The following is a 23092-nucleotide window of genomic DNA, read 5'->3' as shown; positions in this document are numbered from 1 at the left end:
TTTATTTATAACCTACTTAAAACTTCAGGTACTGGCAAATAAAATGTTATGTTTTAATATTTCGTGATAAAATAAGAATTTCGTGCATATTTCACACCCTAGAAAACTTAAATAGCATTTTAAAATTATTATTGAAACAATCCCTTTCAAACTAACATAAAATTATTAATTAAATTCTTTATTAAGTATTTACTCTTTTTCTTCAATATAAAGACAATGGTTTCCACACTTGTACATGATAAAGAAACGCTTATTAGATCTGATAAAATGTCTTTGAACACAGAAAACCCTCTCTCACTATCTGCAAAGGAAACCTTCTCTCACTATCTACAAATGATACTGAAAGTCACAAAGCCGCAGAGACTTCAAAGTGAAATTCTGTGGTGTTCGGGTAAAGGGGGATGTCATTTTTTTGTGGAGATGGAATTTTGTTCCCCATATGAACACACAAGTTAAATTATACAAGTGAGTGTGCAAAAATCAAAAGAACACTAGCAGTTGATGTGTGTTATTTGTGTATAAAATTATTTGCAATAAGGGTCCGATGTTTAATTTTCATTTATTCTCACACTCATTTTTGTGACTCATCTCCCTTTACCCAAACATACAGAATTATTGTGATCTTTAAGCGTGCTTGTTAGAATACTGTTTTTGCAGTCACTTCACATTTTTCTCCTACACGTTCTTTGGCAAAGTTTTGAAGTACTTGATATTCTTTTAAAAATCTTGTTTTGAAACACCATCTAGTTCAGAGATGTCTTTAACTTTATCTAGCAGACTGTTGTCAACCGTGTTACTAAGAAGAGAAGGAAGGTAGAAAAGTTCTGCAGGGCTCTGAACAATATACCCACAGGGTCGTTTTTTCATTAAATATATCAGCTTTGCAACAGTTTTGATTGCCACTTGTTTGATCCTACTACATTTGAATGTTTGTCTATCATCACTTAGGGTCATCTACATAACGCACTGATATCACTTTATCTTTCATACACGGGTCCAGTAATACACCAATACCATGACTTTCTTCCTTTTCACTCACCATTTGAATAAAACAACCTAATTTCATCACTCACCAATTCACCATTATTTTCCCACCTTACTTCTGATATTCCCATCACATCTACTTTGTATGACTTGAGGCTTTCCCGGCATTTGATATAGAATAACTCTTCTCGGGTTCTCAGCCAGGTGAGTTTGAGATTAGCTTCCAAGCTTTCGACGGCTAGCTCTGCCATCTTCTTCAGGGACGAAGTGATGTGGGACCACGTCTAGCTGGTATATATGCAAAAGTAGGGCTTCCTGCTGCGGGCCAATCAGGAGCTAGTTCCTAGTCCCGACCGCCAGGCGCATTCTGGTTGGTGGACACGGCAGCCAATCAGGAGCTACTTGGAAGCTAATCTCCAACTCACCTGGCTGAGAACCCGAGAAGAGTTATTCTATATCAAATGCCAGGAAAGCCTCAAGTCAAGTAGCTCCTGATTGGCTGCCGTGTCCACCAACCAGAATGTGCCTGGCGGTCGGGACTAGGAACTAGCTCCTGATTGGCCCATAGCGGGAAGCCCTACTTTTGCATATATACCGGCTAGACGTGGTCCCACATCACTTCGTCCCTGAAGAAGATGGCAGAGCTAGCCATCGAAAGCTTGGAAGCTAATCTCCAACTCACCTGGCTGAGAACCCGAAAAGAGTTATTCCACATCTACTTTGTTTCTTCTCATTTCTTCCTTCAAGTTTTCCAACTTACCTTTTTTCAGAAGAGTCCTTACATTCCACATTCCAATCCTCAATCATCTTTTCTTCTCTCTGTTGGGTTGCTTCATAATGTGTCCTTCCCCAGCATTCTCTTCACAGACATCCGAATGGGGGGATAGTTTACATCTGGAATCTTTTAATGCAGAAAGATTCATCATGCCATGTTTTCAGTTTTTCTCGGGAAAGATAAATGCTTTAGCTTCCCGTTGCTTTCCACACACCACACTCTCTTTCCTCTCTTTCGCATCTTAAAAAGATCCCAGAACAATGACGTTAATTACAAATATCTACAATAAAATCGTTTATTTTATTTTTTCTTCGAATCTGAATTATTTTTGCTATAGTTAAATAGTGAAGCGTGATTCTTTTTGTTATTACTTCATAGTACGGGTGTTGGTGAGTCATTTGGAATAAGTAAAACATTGTAATTAATGAATTTCACTCCCTCCAAAACAGCTCCTTCATAAGCCATCAATTTCCGCAGCATTGTTGTCGTTTCGGACAAGCTATTAAGGACCATTTCTAACAGCCAATATGCTCTCTATAATGACCTTCATAATGATCGAGTTTGTTGTCTTATGAATTTGTCGAATCCATATGATCCCATTGATAATGTGTAATGCTCATCTTTCTTGGTTTATTCTGTGATCCACATATTTCTCATAGGTTTCAAATGTGTATATAAGTATAAGTGCTGCACTGACTAATTTTCTGACATTTGCTATTTCTAAATCATGTCCCTCCTCCAATCGCCAAATGTTCAGATTTCTGAAGATTTATATTAAGGCCTTCCATGTTTTATGTCTCAAGTAAGTTCTTGTTTATATACTCTACTTCATCTTAATTCTGAACTTTTATGCTGGCCAATAGATATTAACAGAGTTTAATACAACTAAAGGACTTTGACAGGAATGTGGTATGTCTCCAGTCTTGTTTAGAATATACTTATTATAATATGTACTTAAATACTGTACTACTATAATCTTGTCAAGGTGTAGGGTTGCATTTTGTGAACAAGAATCCATTCGCTACTTTTTGTAGACAAACAAAATTAATTATTTACCTATCCTTAAGCTGTATATTTATGAAATCAATTGGTATATTTCTTAAGATTATGGAAAATTGCCTTTTGTTGTATAGTAAATGATTTCATTCATGCATGTTCTATTTTTTTTGTGATAGCTAAAGACAATAAACCATAACTATCAGTGGTACAGTTGTGAAATGGTATAAGCATCGAAATTGTTATGAGGTTGTAAAACATACCGTTCTTCCATTTGAAAACTTCCTAGTGTAAATAAATATTTGTCAAATTTAATTAAAACAATACGTCAATTTAGATATTGAGGGGTAACATTAAAACCAGTGTTAATGGAATTTAGGCTTCACTCCCTCACCTCCATTTCCCTTTGAAATTTTGAATGGCACTGTTACATCATGATACTTTAAATTGAATGAGCAGTCATTCATTTGTTCTCATATCTTTTATTTTCCATCATCACATGGCAACCTGGATTGTTGCTATTGATGATTAGAGCTGAGGGAAATAAAACTAGGTACAAAGACTATTGTTGATTACAGGTTATTTCAGGTAGTAACACAAGCTAATATAAGGAATGTTATTGTTGATTATAAACCTATTTTTTAAATTTAAAACAGGGTGGAAGATAATAAAACCCGAAGTTTGAATTTATGTTATTTATGTATGGTTTTAATACTATAGAAATGCTATCTAGAGGAGTTTCGAAATAGGCTGTATTATTGTCCAGCCAATAATGGAGCATATTTTGAAAATTTAATTTAGCAAATCTAATTAATTAAATTTAGGAAATTGCCCAAAATAATATCGTGTGATTGAGGTTCTGGCTGATTATATATATATATATATATATATATATATATATATATATATATATATATATATATATATATATATATATATATATATATATCTGTTATCAGGCAGTACATCTCACTTGATGATATGTTTCAGAGGAAGAACAATTGTTTGCATGCATCTGAAGTCTAACTAGAGTAATATGTAGCTAGTTGGCGATGTATTGTATGCCATGTAGGGGAAAAGGAACTGGCCAACCTACCCCTTTATATCCTGGTCTAGTTGCCTAATAAGTGGTGCCTTCGTGGTATCATTTGTGAGGTTCAGACCTGTCTTCGAACAGTTGACTAAACAAAACTCAAAATAAACTTTGTTTTCATCTTAAATAACAAAACTCCAGGTTACCAGGCGATGATAGAAAACAAATATGTGAGAACAAGTGAATGAGATGTATAAACACTTAAATATTCTCTCAAATTTCAGTGTCATAATATAGGGATGCCATGAAATTTCAAAGGGAACGTGAGGAAGTGAAACCTAAAATACAATTAACACTACTTTTTAAACTTTGTCGTCAATATCTAAATTGACGTGTTTTTTGTCTAAGTTGAATTGAATTGAAACAAATAATTACTTAGACTGGGAAGTTTTGAAATGAAAGCCCATTATAATGAGAGAGTACATATTGTCATCCTCCTGACATCGACAGATTTTTGTTTTATTATATTTGATGAACTTCTGTGAACTATTAAATAAGTATATAATAAATTTTCAGTCTTAAGACATATCAACTTGCAAATGTTTATTTGCTATTTAATAAGATATATGAACGTTTTCGCCGTTTGGGGCATCTTCAGCTATAACAAAAACATATAATCTGAACCTATAATAATAATAATAATAATAATAATAATAATAATAATAATAATAATAATAATAATAATAATAATAATAATAATAATAATAATAATAATAATAAATTATGCAAATAACAAGAATAAAGAACAATGTATGTATGCAATGCATGAGATTCGTGAGCTTTATGTAAAATGTGAAAGAATACAGGATAATTGTTGATATAATCTTTAGATTTGAAATTGAATTGGACGGATATTTTATACATATAGCTCAAGTTACAAATAAAATATTGAAATTCATACTTAACTTACAATTTATCTACTACGAAAATCATCGTATACTCTAAGACATCCATAACCAACGAGCATTCATTTCAAATAATATCTCAACAAATCTGATTGCACGTAACAGTCATTTATAATCAATAAGATGTCATCAAGTCAGATAATAAATTGAAACAGTAATCTCTGACATAAAATAACATTTAGTTCATTAGCGAACGTTTTTCAGTAAGTAGTCTTATAATAATTATCTGTGTCTCTATATAATAACTTGCATATATTTTGCACTTATTATTATTTCTCCATCTCAATTTTCAGATGAAATACATACATAACACACGAACATCATCTACGCAAATTATCGTATACCCTACGACAATCCTCAACTAATGACTATTCTTAAAATCTATTTTATCAATCATCATTATAAATTTTAACATTATTGACAAATTTTAATCATAATTGTATATTTTATTTGTAACATGAGCTATATGTATAAAATACCCGTCCAATTCAATTTCAAATCTAAAGATTATATCAACAATTATCCTGTATTATTTCACATTCTACATAAAGCTCATGAATCTCATGCATTGCATACATATATTGCTCTTTATTCTTGTTATTTGCATAATTTATTATTATTATTATTATAGGTTCAGATTATATGTTTTTGTTATATCTGAAGATGCCCCAAACGGCGAAAACGTTCATATATCTGAATAATTTCGAGGAAAAATTGTTCCGGAGCCGGGTATCGAACCCGGGACCTTTGGTTTGATGTACCAACGCTCTACCACTGAGCTACCCGGGAACTCTAACTGACACCGATCCAATTTTTCCCTCTATATCCACAGACCTCAAAGTGGGCTGACAACCGTCAAGCAACCAACTTCGAGTGCACACTAACTCTGTGTGACTTAAATTGTGGTTTTCTGTTAACGAACAGTGACGTGTATTATGCAAATTAGAGCGTTGGTACGTCAAACCAAAGGTCCCGGGTTCGATACCCGGCTCCGGAACAATTTTTCCTCGAAATTATTCAAATCAACTTCACAGGGAGTTATACCTGAAATCTTGATTTGTTCATATATTTTATTAAATAGCAAATAAACATTTGCAAGTTGATATGTCTTAAGATTGAAAATTTATTATATACTTATTTAATAATTCACTAGGCATATTGAAATATAAAAATGAATTGTAAATTCTGTGAACTAGTTCACTTGAAGTGGAATTACATATTAGAATGCATGTGCAAAGAAAGGTGTCGTCATTGCAGAATACTGTATTGCCTGTGTATAATGTTAGCATCTGAATGAATTATTGTTAATTAGATGCAAAATAATTTTGCACATAAAGTTAAGAAATTGAACGTGTAAATATTGGAGAACAAGTGAATACATTAGCAGCTTTTAACATGGTGTCTGTCTGTCCTGTAGGTCTCTCAATGGAGCTGCAATATGAGGTACAGCACAGCAAGAAACATGATGGCATTAGTCCATTGTCACCCCTGGTCGACAATTCCGCAGTGCTATAGTTCTTGTGGAGCGGGTTACAACTGAAATATTCTTCATATTTACAAGTCAACTAGCTCTTGTCTGGATCATTTTCAAAACACTGCATTGAAATTCTGGAAAATGGAGTTCTAAAGCGGTACAAATCACCTCAGGAGTACCAACATTGCAATGTGAAATGTCCTTAGCCATAGAGATGCACGATTTATTGTGAAGTGTGAGCAGAGCCACGCAGTGTAACGGTTATTTACTCCACAAGAGTTTTATTATTTGTTACAGAATGGGCATTTCATATTAGGTATAATTTTGCTTTCGTATCTTAAACAGCATATAACAGATGGTACGGTGTTTCATATTGAGCTTAAGTCAGTGTTCTCCAGTTCAGTATTCTATTTATTGAAATTATTATCTAGATTAAGGGGTGGTCATGTTGCCTAACAAGGAGCGTAACATGCCAGTATTTAATGTTGACTTTGTACCGGCATATCTGTTTCTGTTACATGCACTAAATATGGTTGATGCATTTATATCTAATCACGTTTTTTATTGTACTCATTTGCCCACAGTTAAACGCACATTATGTAGTTGAGCACTATTGTATATATACTGGTTTTGAATTTCGGATATTGTGAACGAAAGTTGAAGTAGTAATTAACCTTCAAGTTTACAGCAGTGGACCCAGGACATATTAGTCTATTAAAATGCATTGTTATCGTCACCATTATGGTTTGTTATGAAAATTGGAGTGGTGTTACTTATGACACTTCTTGCACTGAGAAAGTGTATACAGTAAAAGAGTAATTGCTATCTCGTGAAACCAAATGGTTGCGTGTGCCGTAATATATAGTAAGAACATTATGGGGGGGGGGGGGTAAGTGGGCTCACGTGTTATGAGTAGGAGCATAGTGAGGGAGGAAAGCTTCTCAGTCTCAGTTCACCTTTTTCTTCACCTAACGTGCAGATAAGTTTCACGAGATACCGAGTGGCCTCTATATGATCCGTTCAAATTAACAATGGGAGCAAATGCTCTACAGGCGAAACTAATCATGTTCATGCATTCTTTTTCCTTATCCTATTGTGATTAAATGCATGGAAATGGACGAAAATAGTTTTCTGTCATCTTGAGTCTGTAATAATATTTTAATGCCTCTGAAGTCGTTATATTTTATTTTAATGGTGAAGTGTTGTTTTATAAAATGATTCAAAGCAATAATAATCTGACATATTGTCTCAGTTACAATGTAACAAAGCACAATAGCGTTAATGCTCAATTCTTTGCTTTGTGTGAGCAGTCAATTTTCACAAGTCTTCCATGCTGTCAATTCCCTATAATGATTTACAATGTTAGTTATTTCAGATAGAGACTTAATGCACTGGTTAATTTTATGATCTATGGCATTCCTCTCTTACAAAAAACAGGACAGATAAACTTCTACAATCATTGTCCTAGCATGGTATAAAACTTTCAAGATACATAGCGAAGTTCATCCGGTACTTCTTAGAGTGAATTTTAGGCACCCAAAAACTCTGATCACAGAGAAGATTATTGTTAAAATATAAGCAGCATCATATTTAATGCATGTAATGAAAATGCGGGACTACGAAAACAAAGTCTTATATTACAGGTTGGCAACATCTTGCGGACAAGTTGACTGATGTCCAGTATTTGAGGGTTTTGGAAGATCTGCTATAGTTCCTGATGTTAATTACGTTCTTTTGTTTACCTTTTATGTTTTAGAAGACTTGCATATTGTAGATAATAAGAGAGTATGTGAAATTTTTAAAATGTTGATCAGAATGTGGATACTCATAAAGTAGGCCTCAGGAGCAATATGGATATGGCAACAGAAATATTTCCATACGAAGAGTGCAGTAACATAATAAACAATTTTCGACAGTTTCTTTTACTTCCATAGTTCGATACGCACAATATATGGCAAAGAATTTCATACTAATTTTGTGTGTAAAATGACAAAAATGAAACGTCGCTGTAATATCATACAATAAGAATCGTTGCTTTTGTAGTTTGTTTTATTTACGCACGCAGTCTGTTGTGTGTATATTAGGATGGTCCAACACCTGCCTGAGTAACTGTTTGTTTCTGCATCGCACCAGCAAACCTAGGAGCCTCTCATTTTAGGCGTGACCATACTCATAGTAGACCTATGCTAAGTGCCTTATAGATTCATTGTGTGTAGATTTCTCAAACTTGCATCAGCAGTACTACTTTGTGTGTATATGTGTGTGTGCGTCACTGAGGGATAGGGGTTTGTGGTTGTGGATTCAAGATGTGTTGGAAGTACTGTATGTTTTAATTTTTTTGTTCATTTTTTTGGTGACATGTGGAATATTAAAAAAAAATCCCTGCTGTTCGAAATAACGTGCAATGTAGGGACTGTGGTTTCCCTGGAATGCTGAGCCACACCGGTAGGATGGTTGGACTGCCCTAATACATGCTGCAGATCTTGAAGGAGTTTTCAGTTACTGAGGACCTTCCTTACTCTCTATATGTTTCTCAGTACGTATTTCCCGATAAATAATTTGGGAATAATACACTAATACTACTATTTTCTGGAGTAAAAATTAATCATTCATCTCCCGTGATTTTGAATTTGAGGCGTCTTTTGCCGAGATAACATCATAAGAACTTTGAATCATTGCATAGAACTGCTTCCATTGTCAATGGAGTTTGAGAAAGACTTTGCAAATCTTTATATTGTTTTCTTTGCTCTTATAATTACTGAGAACGTCACTATTGATTTCTAGACGCCCTCACGTGTGGGACCTGCTCCCCAGGCCGTCCATTAGTGTCATGGCTTGCCACTGCCGAGCAGGTTGTCTGGTAACGAAGTATGTGTAAAATGTTCCTTCGTGCACTATCTTGCCATGGCTGTTGATTTTCTCTGATGTACTTAGACCTGTATCACTCATTGTTGCAGTTCATACTTCAAGAAGTGTTCGGTTGATCCCTCTCTCTATATCTTTCTATCTCGAATTGATTTGTATGCGTAAATTGTGAGGAATGTTAGGTTAGTGTTACGAAAATTAAACTGTAGCACATTAGAATGGAATAAATACAGCTCATTAGATAATACAGACGAGTAGCAAATCGATGGTCCCTGTTATTAACGGCATACAATATTCTCTAGTGCTGAAGTTGTACAGTATTTTTTTGTCCTACCAATCTTGCATTCCCATTCATTATTCCACTACAAGGCACAACGCTTTGACTCACTATCAGTATTCGGGTTGGTAGTACAGCTGTGTCGCCTTTCTTTTCACCTTACATGTAACCTACGTTGGTATGAAGGACATGGAACATACTTTGGCATGTTGGTACTCGAGTTCAGTGTTGCTTAATTCTGAAGGGAGGGATAGTGAATGTGAAAGTGTTGATGTGTCGCATCACACGAAGCGAGGTACCTGTCCTCCAGTTATTGGTGACACCGAAACTTGAAAATGCGGTCAAAGACCACCGGCAGGTAAAGTGTACTAAGATGTAAAATATTGTATTTTTAGAGTCTGTTAATGATGGACAAGTACCATGTTGTGTGTGGCACTGTGGCCAGAGCCATCCTTAGTGACTTATTTCTCGTTGTAATTAAATTGAAAACAATTTTTGTGTTGTGAAATCAATACTTTCACGTAAGCTAATTTCTGTGCATTCTTAAATGCAAGAATTAGTTGTGAAAGTATATTAGTTGAAGAGTGCTTGTCCACACGATAACCCAGTTGTTTCCTTTGCGTTGTTACACAGCACAGTGCAGTTCATAGTGAAGGATCTGTACTTACAAGCCTCACTCTTTCTTCCGAGATACAGAAACCTCAATCTAACATTTGCTATGGACGATTGTGTTTTTTTTTCTCACATCCTCGTCCACACTTTGAAACGTTAGTCTATTGTAAACTTTCTAATATTCTAGTAATTTTTCCTTTAAGATGTTTTCACTAGTAGATGGTAAACAAACATTTTTTTCATTTGCATATTTTCGAGGTTTTCCAAGTTTTCTGAATAACACCGTTGCCACAAAGTACTTTCATCTGGCAAACATGCAGCAATTAACTAAGCAGTAATGACAAATTTAACTTTATCTCAGGGGATATATTTTGAGATTGCTAATTGGGTGCAGACGGCAAATGAAAACATGTCCTAGGTATTGGGAACTAGAGTTGGGCAACAGGATTCTTTTTCAGAAGTCGATTCCAATGATTCAATCATACATTACGAATCGATTCTAACGATTCGTTCACGATTCTTCTCAGTCTGCGATTCCAACTATTCTTTTGAATCGTCAACGAGTTCACAATTCTTCCTACTCTGCGATTCCAACAATTCGTCAACGAACGACTTACAGGACACTTTCCTTTGCAAACCATGCGTAGAACAAAAACGTTCTACATCTCTCGCATAGATGGCATAAGAGGCGAGACAAATGATTGTCTCTTTCTCATTGGCTGGAACCATTCAGCATGACCTCCATTAGTCTACAAAATTACCCAAGATAATGTTTCTAAATTATAATTTATCAACTGAACCTTATTACGAAGTACATTTTTTGCATTACATTTCTATTTAACTATGCAAATTTCAGGTTTGTGTTCATTATTATGCAGTATTTTGATTTCACTCTCGCTCGGGAGTATTCGTCACGGTTTGGAAATGTCCGTTGACAGGTTACATCAAACAAGTAAATAGAATTGTGGGTTACGATAGCATGTCAATTCGTTACGATTCTTTTGAACAACGATTCATTGATACCACGAATCGATTCTTACGATTCTTTATTATTAGTCGTTCGAATGAACGATTCGTTCACGAATCGACCCAACTCTATTGGGAACTGAAATATGAATCAGTACAGTAATTAAGTTTTAAAAATGTAAAGCTTCACATGATTCTTATAGTGCAAACAATACTTTAGTTCACATAATGCGAAAATATTTCTACGCAAGTGTGATATGATTGAATAAGTTTTCTGGCATAGTTTAGAATTGCCTGGAATGAAGTTCCATATTACATTTTCATTATTTTGTCTCTTAAATTCTTGTCATAATAATCAGTTCTTGAAATTCTTCATCTTGTTTTTCTTCTTCATCACCATTATCGTGTTGTGCATATTTGAAGTTGTGGCACTGACTTTTGTTGTTACGATATGTAACTTAGGATTATACAGCCATAAAGGAACTCGTGACAAATGTTTTTCTGGTGCTTGTCATGGTATATTGGAAATCATTTTCATGTCTATTTCACCATTAATTACACCCATATTGGCCCCAATAACAGAATGTCTTTTGCGTCTTCTGACATGACATAATGAAAATAATTGAACTGAAACGGAATAAAAATAACTACCTACATTTATTTGTTGTTGCAGGCATTGAGGATGTGGCAGGATGTAGAGTGTACTAGCAATTATTCCTACACAAAGTGACAGCAGTGGCTAGTGTGTCACCACTGTCTGTTTGCTGCTCAGGTTGTATCAGTTTCTTTTACCCTTCCCAAGACTGTGTTGTCTACTTCCTATTTCTGATTCACATTTTGCAATTTTGTTTCTTAAAGAAGATGATACAAATATAATGACACAATAGAATATTATTATACCCTCCATAACCTCGAGAGATTTTTAGCTAATTTTATATCGGATCCTATTGCAAAGTGTTAGATTGTGATTTCGCTGTACAGTAAAAATTTTTCAACTGAGAAAAATCTCATTATGATGGGTCCCATACTACAACCAAAGAGGTATGTATGTGCGCGTGTGTTTGTTTATTTTTTAAGGTTGTGAGAATGTTACAAAATGGGTATGAAAGTTTTCCATAGATTGCAGAGGAAATAGTCGTGGCCTATTATCACATTTAAATCACATAGAATTGTTTATCCCACTTTGGCAGGCTATAAAGAATTATACGCATTAATTTGTCATGCAAAAGAAATTTTAAACAGGTTGATAGCAGTTATACTTTTGCTGAACTTGAAGTAGTATTTTTTTGTAGAAAATAAATTGTTTCTCCATACACCATTTTAGAATTTTATTTGTTACATACTTATATAGTATTTGTGATTTTGTTGTACCTATATGGCCATGTAGTTTAATCTATGAAGTAGATTACTTTCCTTTATAAGTTCGAATTTTCGTAATTGAAATTAAAAATTCTGCATCTCAATTGGGCACAGTAAAATTGTGTTTATCTCACAAGCGAGACGTCTATATTAACTGCGGTAACAGAGATTAATTTAAATTTATCAAATTGTCGATTATACATGGTGGATGTGTTAACAGCAAAACAGCAGATAAAATGTTTACGTTATAGCAGTGCTTTACTTCCTTCTTGTATATGAGCAGATTGCTTGCGATGCCTAATATAGTTGTTCTTTCAGTTCTCACAAAGAGCATTCCTTGAAAATACATCGGAAGTATCAAGATGCCAAGAAGTCTTGTTTAATTGTACTTGAAGTCGATTACTTTGTATATTAATAAACAGTTATGAGAGTGATCATGCTTTACCTAGCTGAGCGAGTGTAAAAGTATCGCGTGTGTCTCAGAGCTACAGATTTCAGTTGCCTAGAAGTTGTTTACAGAATAGGATCTAATACATGCGGATACTTTTACACTTTGCATCCTGTTCCACTGTGTATATTTATCTCGAGTCAAAAAAGTTCATCCATCCTTAAAATGTGTCTTAATTACTACAAGGTCATTTAGGTAAGAGTGAAGAGAGGATTTGTAGACAGTCCTTGTGTTTCACCTGGATCTTATATAAATAGAATATAATAAAAACTTTAAACACGAAGTTGTTTACTTTCTCACTAATTATAGTTGAGTGTTGCAAGAAAGCTGGTGATTTCTGCTGACAGACAGATGGTAGGGTTGCCAGATTTTCAAACTGAAAATAAGAGAGATTTTATTTATTATTTATTTATTTATTTATTCATTTGTATTGACATCAACATTTATACCAGTTATGATGTACCATCACATTTCTATGGGATAAGGAAGATTTTGAAAATCATTGCAAGAATCGTTCCATCATGGCTTATCGACATGTTGTTCTACCTTTAGAAAGATGTAGTAATTTAAAATAAATCTCGTAGCACTATTAATACACCACTTGCTTTGTATTCATTTAGAAACTTTTACATATTGAAAACCCTTTTGCAAAACGAGGTGAAAATTAATGAGAACTTGTGATTATAGATTGTATTTAAGTACTGTATGTAATTAGAACAATGCAGCACTATTCGTCATAACCATTTCATTTGCATTGATTAAACAATTTTACATCCCTTTTTTACATGTTTAAAAAACTCTGCAGTACAAGTAACGATTTGTAATTCAGCCATGATAAGTTCAGCAGATCTTCTGTTTCTTACATAAGTTCACTCAACATTGAAAACACGCTTTCATTATGGACATTTAATCTTAGAGTGCTAATTACAAAAATAACACCACTTTTTTTTTTCCTCCAAATTTGGCACATTAAATCCTTTGTTCCTACACTTACAAGAAACAGCCACCAATTCTGGCAGACATTATCAGCAAGATTAACTTAAAAATTCAAAATTTCTGATCCTATAGAATTTATCATACATTCCATCTTCACTTAAAAAGGAATAAATAAATTAAAACTTCATGAAATACGTGAGATGTGAGATTGGAGACCTGGCAACCCTAAACATATGTGTGATGGCAAAGAAGGTAACATAATCTCCTCCAATGATCATTACTCTTTGTTTTCTTCTTGTATTGTGTTGACTATTACACTTTTACTACATCATACTACTTTTGACCAATAAAACAGTGTACGGAATGACGTGTTTCAGCCAAACATGGTTACTTATACTACAAGTTTTATCACCTCCCTAGCATTAGTTTCTTTGTTTGTCAGCATTGTACTTTCAATAATTGTACCTTTTAAAATGATTCATGTTCATTTCTTCATCCTTGATTAAAACTTTTCTGTCTAATTTATATTATTTGGGTTATTTATAGATTCTGCTGTATGAGATTGTGGATAGTCACGTATCAGAGATTGTTTAATATATATTGATAATTGAAGTTCAATGCAACTGTTTTAATAAAAATGAAACTGAATCAACAAAGCCTTCTTGACTAGTAATCATCCATAGAGTTCAATGAAGATTGTATAGTTGGCACAACTGATAACGAGAGAACAGCTCATAACACACTACTGCCATCTAGCAGAATATTTGTAATGATGAGATGATACAATAATACATTTTCAAGACAGTTTAGTATTTTAGTAAGTCAATATTTTATTGTATTAGAGTACTTTATTTCTTCTAATCTTTATATACTTTCTTCTAATCGTGTAATAGTCAATTAAATCCCACTCGAGTTTTGATTTTGTATAGATAAACCGAACCCCTAGTGAGATTACTGTAGAACAGCTTTGCTTGTATTGTTTTCTGTGATTTCTGGCCTTTATTCTATACTTTCATTGCTGATGCCCAGTATAGGAATGTAAAACTGGAAAAGGAAAGAGTAAACATGAGATTTTACACAAGCAGGCACATGAAATTGTGTTTAGGGAGCATGAATTCTTCTACTGAGTTTTAACGGTAGAGCAGTGTTGCTACACTAGTGTCCTGACACTGGACACTACCATCCTAATGGTGACACTCTAGCAGTGTCTCGGGCCCCGACATTGGGTGTTTGAAGCCGCCCTGATATGGTGATAGGTATAGTCCGGATCAGCTTATGTACAGTAGCATGCAAATTAATCCGAACAAGTCCACACCTGTGGAGTAACGGTTAGAACGTCTAGCCGCGAAACCAGGTGGCCCGGGTTCGATTCCCGGTCGGGGCAAGTTACCTGGTTGAGGTTTTTTCCGGGGTTTTCCCTCAACCCAATATGAGCAAATGCTGGGTAACTTTCGGTGTTGGACCCCAGACTCATTTCACCGGCATTATCACCTTCATCTCATTCAGACGCTAAATAACCTAAGCTGTTGACAAAGCGTCGTAAAATAACCTAATAAAATAAATAAATAAATAATCCGAACAATGTAATTATTTATGCAAAAACTCTCAAATGGGATAAAAAAATGATCTAAGACATACCTCAGTAATCTATGTGGCCTCCCTTGTTCCTAATAACAGCTCTGAGACGATTTGGCATGGATTCCACTAATTTCCCACAAATATTCATTTCTTCATCGCGAAACCATACACCAATGAGGGCAGAAATCATCTTCTCCTTTGTAGAACAATCCATTTTTTGCATTCTTCTTTTGCAAATTGACCACAAGTTCTCAATGGGGTTGATGTCAGGTGAGTTGCCTGGCCAGGAGTACCTGAATATTCTTCTTGTTGAAGAATTCTGTACTTTTCGAGACATATGGCATGGTGCCAGGTCTTGTTGGAACACACCTCTGCTATCCGGAAATGATTTTTGCAGCTGGGGTACGATTCTGGTTTCCAATAAGTGAATATATTTGTCAGAATTCATCATTCCCTTGATAGGTATTAATGCTCCAGGCCCTTCATGTGTAAAACAACCCCAAAACATTACTTTAGGGGGGTATTTGGGTGCTTGTTGGAGATGAGCTGCTATTACTTTTTCAGATCCTTTCCGTACGTAAGAAACACGGTGGCCGTGGACCTCGAAATGAGACTCATCGGAAAAAAAGTACATTCTTCCAGTCATTCACTGTCCAGTGTTGATGTAATTTTGCCCACATTAAGCGTTTTTTGCACATAACAGGGGTTAGCAGTTGCTTCTTAATAGGCTTACGAGCCCTTCGTCCAGCTTCCAAAAGCCTACGCCGCACTGTTGTGACGTGAATATTCGCCCCAGTGGTAGCCATTAACTCGTGGGTTAAGTCGACAGCAGTTAGTCTAGGATTTAATTTACTTTTCCTGACAATTAAACGATCATCTGCAGGTGAAGTCTTCCTTTTCCGGCCACAGTTTCCTTTTTTCTGGGGTGTGATGGATCCAGTCTCCCTGTATCGTTTTATGATCGAATTAACAGTAGCCAAACCGATGTGACATTCTGCAGCAATTTGCCTCTGTGTCATAGAAGACTGCTCTGCTAATGTTATAATTTTAGACCGTTTTCGTGGAGTTGTATCCATTTGTGAAGACGACAGAATGTACACAGGATTGCAGTATTAAGTTTTCAACACAACTGAAATGCCTATAGGTACAAAACGACAAGACCTTCAACAATGGAATTACACGCACTACAGATGTCAATTAAAGCAGTATGAGCAGCTGTGAGGCCAACAATAACAGAAAATGTAAAAATATGTCGTGTTTGGATTAATTTGCACGCTACTGTAATATCCTAAGGGTAAAACCTAACCATTCCCCCCCCCCCCATTACTACATATGCTTGTGTTAAATGTTATGTTTTGTTTAATAATGCTCGCAACTGCAGAGGTTATATCAGCGTCACTGGATGTGCCGGAATTTTGTCCCGCAGGAGTTCTTTTACATGCCAGTAAATCTACTGACATGAGCCTGTCGCATTTAAGCACACTTAAATGCCATCGACCTGGCCCGGGATCGAACCCGCAACCTTAGGGATAGAAGGCCAGCATTATACCAACTCGCCAACCAGGTCGACCATATGCTTATGGATTATAGTGATTTTCTGGTTTGAAGGTTAAATTTTCTTTTGCCAACTTCGTTTCGAATTTCGATACTGAGAAATACTACAACTGGTAGTGATTTTCTAACTTATGTTGGGAGCAGGAACAGTTGTTGCCGGTAGTGGAAATTATGAAAATTCAAATTGTTCTAGATTTCTGAGCCGATTACTGGAAGCTAGTGAAATTCGAACATTACTAATAATAATTAATTAATATCAGAATTCTGTTAATACATAATAGTTACTTTGTGTGTTGTGTTTACAATTCAAGATTATAGTCAGATAAGTGTAAATAAATATAACATGTGGTGTGATACATGCACTTGGGTGATCGATAGAAAATGCACATGGAGACAGCAATTGTAACTAAAACAGTACAATTATTAGGAGTAAGTAAGTATTCTTGAACATACATTTTAAAGTGGCATTCGGTTTTCGAAGTTTGTACTAATCATTTCATGTGATGAAACAAAATACATTTTTAGGTTAGGTCTCGTAAATCGTAAACTGTTTAGTCAAAGCAATGAATTTCATGTTGTCAGACAAAATACATTTTAATATTAGATCACATTAATCTACTAATTTCCAACATAATGTGCTAGAGGTCCAGGTGGAAAATATAGGCCTACTCTTTCACAAATTATTGAACCATTTAGAAAATACCTCCTAACATAAAGATGAAATGTAGTAAATAAACAAGACATCGTTATTGTTAATAGTATATTATTATTATTATTGTTGTACATGTCATTGTCATTATCATTTTACCCTCTTTGGTGATATCTGCTATTAGTTGGCAACACTGAAGAGATTTTAGCCTTTTAGGAACTGCTCATTATAGAGCTGGTGATATAGATCCAATCATTCCTATTTGTCCTCGCAAGTAGTAGAAACTACTGCTGCTGCTGCCATTATTGTATCATGTAGAAAAAGTTCAAGACAGAGGAAACATAGACCTACCAGTGAATGGCTTTTGTTGAGAAACACATTATGTGCTTATGTATGTCAAACCGAAAACATATAAAAACTTTAAATAGATGATTACTGCCAACTTTCCACCTTCAGTAAGACTGGCTAGTACTCTGCTTTCCATAGCAGCAGGTGGAATATTATTATTATTATTATTATTATTATTATTATTATTATTATTATTATTATTATTATTACTACTTGCTTTTAAGGAACCCGGAGGTTCATTGCCGCCCTCACATAAGCCCGCCATTGGTCCCTATCCTGAGCAAGATTAATCCATGCTCTATCATCATGCAACTCCCTCAAATCCATTTTAATATTATCTTCCCATCTACGTCTCGGCCTCCCTAAAGGTCTTCTTCCCCTCTGGCCTCCCAGCTAACACTCTATATGCATTTCTGAATTCGCCCATACGTGCTATATGCCCTGCCCATCTCAAACGTCTGGATTTAATGTTCCTAATTATGTCAGGTGAAGAATACAATGCGTGCAGTTCTGTGTTGTGTAACTTTCTCCATTCTCCTGTAACTTCATCCCTCTTAGCTCCAAATATTTTCCTAAGCACCTTATTTTCAAACACCCTTAATCTCTGTTCCTTTCTCAAAGTGAGAGTCCAAGTTTCACAACCATACAGAACAACCGGAAATATAACTGTTTTATAAATTCTAACTTTTAAGATTTTTTGACAACAGACTTGATGATAAAAGTTTCTCAACCGAATAATAACAGGCATTTCCCATATTTATTCTGTGTTTAATTTCCTCCCGAGTATCATTTATATTTGTTACTGTTGCTCCCAGATATTTGAACTTCTCCACCTCTTCAAAAGATAAATTTCCAATTTTCATAATTCCATTTCGTACAGTATTCTCGTCACGAGACATAATCATATAATTTGTCTTTTTGGGATTTACTTCCAAACCTATCTCTTTACTTGCTTTAAATAAAATTCCCGTGCTTTCCCTCAACGTTTGTGGATTATTATTATTATTATTATTATTATTATTATTATTATTATTATTATTATTATTTAATATAAAGTGAACAGAATTTTACTGCAGGAACCCTTTGTCCAAGAATTTTCAGAAAGAGAAGAAATAAGCACTAAATATGATGTAGGCCTACAATTACTGTAAATATAGAATTACAAGGAGTGACACAGCATTGTGTTACTGGCCGTGGTAGATGTCAACTACAGGCCATTTTATGTTGCTATAGGTTGTAATCAGAGATTCTGATGAAATCATCGTTACCAACAGTCTTGCATGGTAATGTCTACAATATACCATAAACCTGAAGAAGAAACCCTTTATCTTTCCATCTAATAGCAGATGATGGTGTTGCTAAGACTCGCCAAATTTTAAACTCATACCCTCTTAGAAATCAACAAGCATAAGTTATATACTGTACGTATATTCAATCATATACTTTCGTGAGCAAGACTAGTAGTGAAGAACTGTTTCTGTTTTGGGTACATGGCAAACAGATTTAGAACCTTGAGAACTGTCAGTTTACTCAGTCCTGACAATTCAAGAAAGGCGGTTACAGCAATATTCATTTTACGCAACTTTCTATTGGCAAGAAAGACACTATGCTCTCATAAGGGTGTTTGACATGGAAGGCCATGAAGGGGAAATGAAGTCTGGATTATGGCGCCTGAAAGTAACGTGCTACTGCTACAGACACTGCCATCTGGATTTGATGTAAATGCATATGTTTTCTTTTCTATATTCGTTTTTTTTTTAGCTGTTGATAGTATGAGTTATAAGCATCTTGCAGTAGATACCAACAACATATACAGGTACGACTATTTGCACCTTCAAAATAATGCTTTTGTATTATTAGGGAGAAATCAACAGATTTTACTGGCTACAGTTAGTAGAAAAATTCTTGACATCTGTTTGCAATAATTAAGACATACAAATAAATAATAAATAACATAATAATGAAATATTTAGTGTTAACTAGTCACAGTAGTGAATGTAGTCACACTTGCAGCTCTCCTCCCAAGAATTCCAACTAATGGAAATATTCGCTCTGGCTCGCGCATTCAATATCAAGTGTGTCGGCTCCCAATTTTTTATGCATTAAGTTGGAGTACTGCCTTTTGTTTTGACTACAGCAAAAGGTGGGAGCGGAAACAGTGACTTTGCTTCGTATGCGTTATTCGTGGAACCGTCTCCTCTGCTATAGGCCTAAATTAAGTTGGACGCTGATGTTACTTTATTCTTCATCTTTCGTGTATTTTCTCGAAAACTCGGTCTATTTTCAACTTCATTATGAAATGAATTATGGGAGCTTTAGTAGAGGTAAGTTCAGTTGTTTAAAATTTAGGATAAGCTACTTTAAAATCTCTCGAAGTAGAAATCCTAATGACATTTCCGTACGTTTCTTGATATTCAACTGTAATTGTTAACTTTTTTCTGTTTTCCTCTATAGAAGTTTTCTCGCCTTTCTAAACAAGTTTATAATGTCCATCGTAAAACAACCTGAAATACGAAACATACCGTATTTGCTCGCGTAATTTGCGCACTTTTTAATTAACTGTGGCTACTGAAAAATTGGGGTGCGTAAAATATGCGGATTTTTCAAATAAGAGGTCCTGTTCTGAGTTTATCTCAATTAGTATATGTATAGGTAAGTATTTACGGTAGGGCTAATTTTCTATACCGGTAACTTGTCTCTACCAAGGACAAGCATTGTTAAAGTAGCGGGACTTTGGGGTTTCTTTCTGAAGCAGGTACTTCAGTTGCTGGTGAATGACCTACGATGGACTGTAGGGAAGAAAAATCTCTACTACACTGAAAAAAAATATGTACGTAATCCCTACTATACTGAAAAAAAATATGTACGTAAAATGTATGCGCAAAATACGCGGGGGCGCAAATACGGTAATATACACTGCATGCAAACGTTAAGTTTTAATTGATATTCCCTAGTAATAGTAGGACTAATCATTAAAACCATTTCTGTTCACCACTGTGGAGTAACGGTTAGCAAGTTAGCAAGCGGACCCGAATTCCTCAAGGATCAATATTAAGTCCCCTACTTTTTCTAGTGTTTATAAATGATCTTGCCCCCCTAGTAAAAGATGTAGGTCATCCCATATTATTTGCAGATGGCACAACTATAGTAATTACAGCCAATAACTCCAACACATTCCAATCTTCAACAGAGGAAATTCTCTTCAAAATATGTGACTGGTTCTCAGTCAATAAATTGGTATTAAATTGTAACAAAACTAACATAATTCAATTTAAATCCTGTGTCAATTCAACCTCGCAAATTTCTAGTGCAATAATTAACAATATATTCATATTAGAAACAACAACAACAACCAAATTTCTTGGCTTAAAAATCATAATGTGTTAAATTGGAAAAATCATATTAAAGAAATTACCCCCAAACTAAATTCAGCTTGTTTTGCTATTAGATCTATGCAAAAGATAGTAAATATCAATACCTTAAAAACAATATATGCTTTCCTCGGAAACATAACTGCCTCTCTTCTTGGAATTGGTAATCCCTCATAAACCCCCATCCTCTACTCAACCCCTAGCCGCGTGGCAGAAATACAATAGATCCCAGCATTGCCAAATCTAACAGTCATTGCCTCTACCTGTTGGGTTTCACCCCTTCTCAGTGTCTTTTTAGACATTTGTCGACGTGTTGATTTATACCGTTGTGCGCTTCAATATATCTAATTTATTCCGGCCATGATTAATGAGTGTTGGAGCAGATGATCCGCAGTCAGGCCTCCTGATTCACCTGAAGATCCAGGACTATCACAAGAACAAATAACACCGTCGAAGAAAACAATATCTTATTTGCAGAGGAGCGTAGCTAAGAAAACAAAGTGTTAAAATGTTGTGTCTAACATTAGAAATTCTATGCATAGCGTAATCGAAAGTTGAGGCAGTTTGATAAGTAAAAATCTTAATCACTTAACATCGGACGCAACCGGCGGAGTTGGTAAAAAAATATATATGGGGCATAGAAATTAAGAATTACGGTTCACCAACTAAAGAGAAAAAAAAACTAATACAGGTTGTTTTTACCTGAATGAACTTCAATAGTTGGTGTAGAAATTTAAATTTTATATTAGGCCTATATTTTATATAACAGAATTTTAAGGTATAAGAAATGTCCATGCCCCCTTAATTAATTAAATCATATTTCGTATCTTATAACGTTCCTTAGGCCTACAGAAAATTTGCGTCGAATCAGCAACTAAACTGGCAGAGAAACAAATATATTCTTTCGTGCTTTAATATGATTTTTGTGTTATGAAAAAAATGATGTAAAAGGAATACATTTATCCATGACTGGTATCTAAACTGGTCTTTATTTCACCGTCCTTAGCAATCTAAATAATTAAATTATTCACAGCAGTGAATAAAAGTTTTCTAACTTACAGCAGTGAATTAAATGTTTTTAGATCAATCTCCACATGACAACCAACATATTGGCATTAATTAAAATGTATATATATATATATATATATATATATATATATATATATATATATATGAATTTCTTCGCCAAAAACACATTACAAAGAAAAGACCTACAATTTAAAATTAAATTTACATCGGTAATGAATAAAATATTGTATAGCACACTAGAGTAAACAGATTTTATGCGCTCGTGGAAAGGCGAAGCGGATAAAATCTAATTTTACTCACTTGTACTATAAATTCTTATTCAATGATCACAGTTTCCGAAAATTTTACCAGCGCGACATCCTTAATTAAGTATAAAATTCTGGAACTTCAATAACATGAGAATTTAACACTTATTATATAATTCTGCAGTTCTTTGTTTATTTAGGCAAAACATGTTAGTGAAAATATAAATATAAAGTGTTTTTAAAATAAGTTTGTTCATTTTTATATCAATTTTGTTTTAGTAATTATAAATTAAGGTGTATTTACAAAGATAATATAGTCTCGCTGAAAATCGCGGTTTTACGGAACACAGTTTGAAAAACGTTCGCAAATCACAATGACTTCAAGAATTGGCAACTCGACTAAGGGTTTATCCCTTGCGCGTGCCAGCAGTTAACTGGTGAAGGGTATGAGGGAAGGTCGTCATGTTTTCGTGCGAAGTATACTTTGCATACTTCCACTCGGTAATGAGTTTTGGAATAATATTCTGGGGAATTTCCACAGATAGTAACAATAAATTTCTATTACAAAAAAGAGTAATTAGAATAATAGTAGGTGCCAAATCTAGGGAATCGTGTAGGACTATTTTCA

General features: G+C 34.7%; 1 protein-coding gene and 1 non-coding gene across 8 annotated transcripts in view; one reads left to right on the top strand and one right to left on the bottom strand.

Moving 5' to 3' along the window:
• The window catches only part of LOC138707446 (hippocampus abundant transcript 1 protein), a 141436-nt gene extending 128399 nt beyond the window's left edge, over nt 1-13037 (top strand). For all 7 annotated transcript variants that reach the window (XM_069836902.1, XM_069836904.1, XM_069836906.1 and 4 more), the window contains one exon: nt 6171-13037. In XM_069836902.1, the coding sequence (XP_069693003.1) occupies nt 6171-6268 (98 nt within the window). In that variant the 3' untranslated portion in view covers nt 6269-13037. The remainder of the gene's footprint in view (nt 1-6170) is intronic.
• On the bottom strand, nt 5471-5542 carry TRNAD-AUC (transfer RNA aspartic acid (anticodon AUC)). Its single transcript has one exon. It is a non-coding gene; the product is annotated as a tRNA-Asp (tRNA).
• Nucleotides 13038-23092: the final 10055 nt, after the last annotated feature.

Source organism: Periplaneta americana, chromosome 10 (genome assembly GCF_040183065.1).
Source record: "Periplaneta americana isolate PAMFEO1 chromosome 10, P.americana_PAMFEO1_priV1, whole genome shotgun sequence".
NCBI classification, from domain to species: Eukaryota; Metazoa; Arthropoda; class Insecta; order Blattodea; family Blattidae; genus Periplaneta; species Periplaneta americana.
This window is presented reverse-complemented; position numbering and strand designations above follow the sequence as displayed.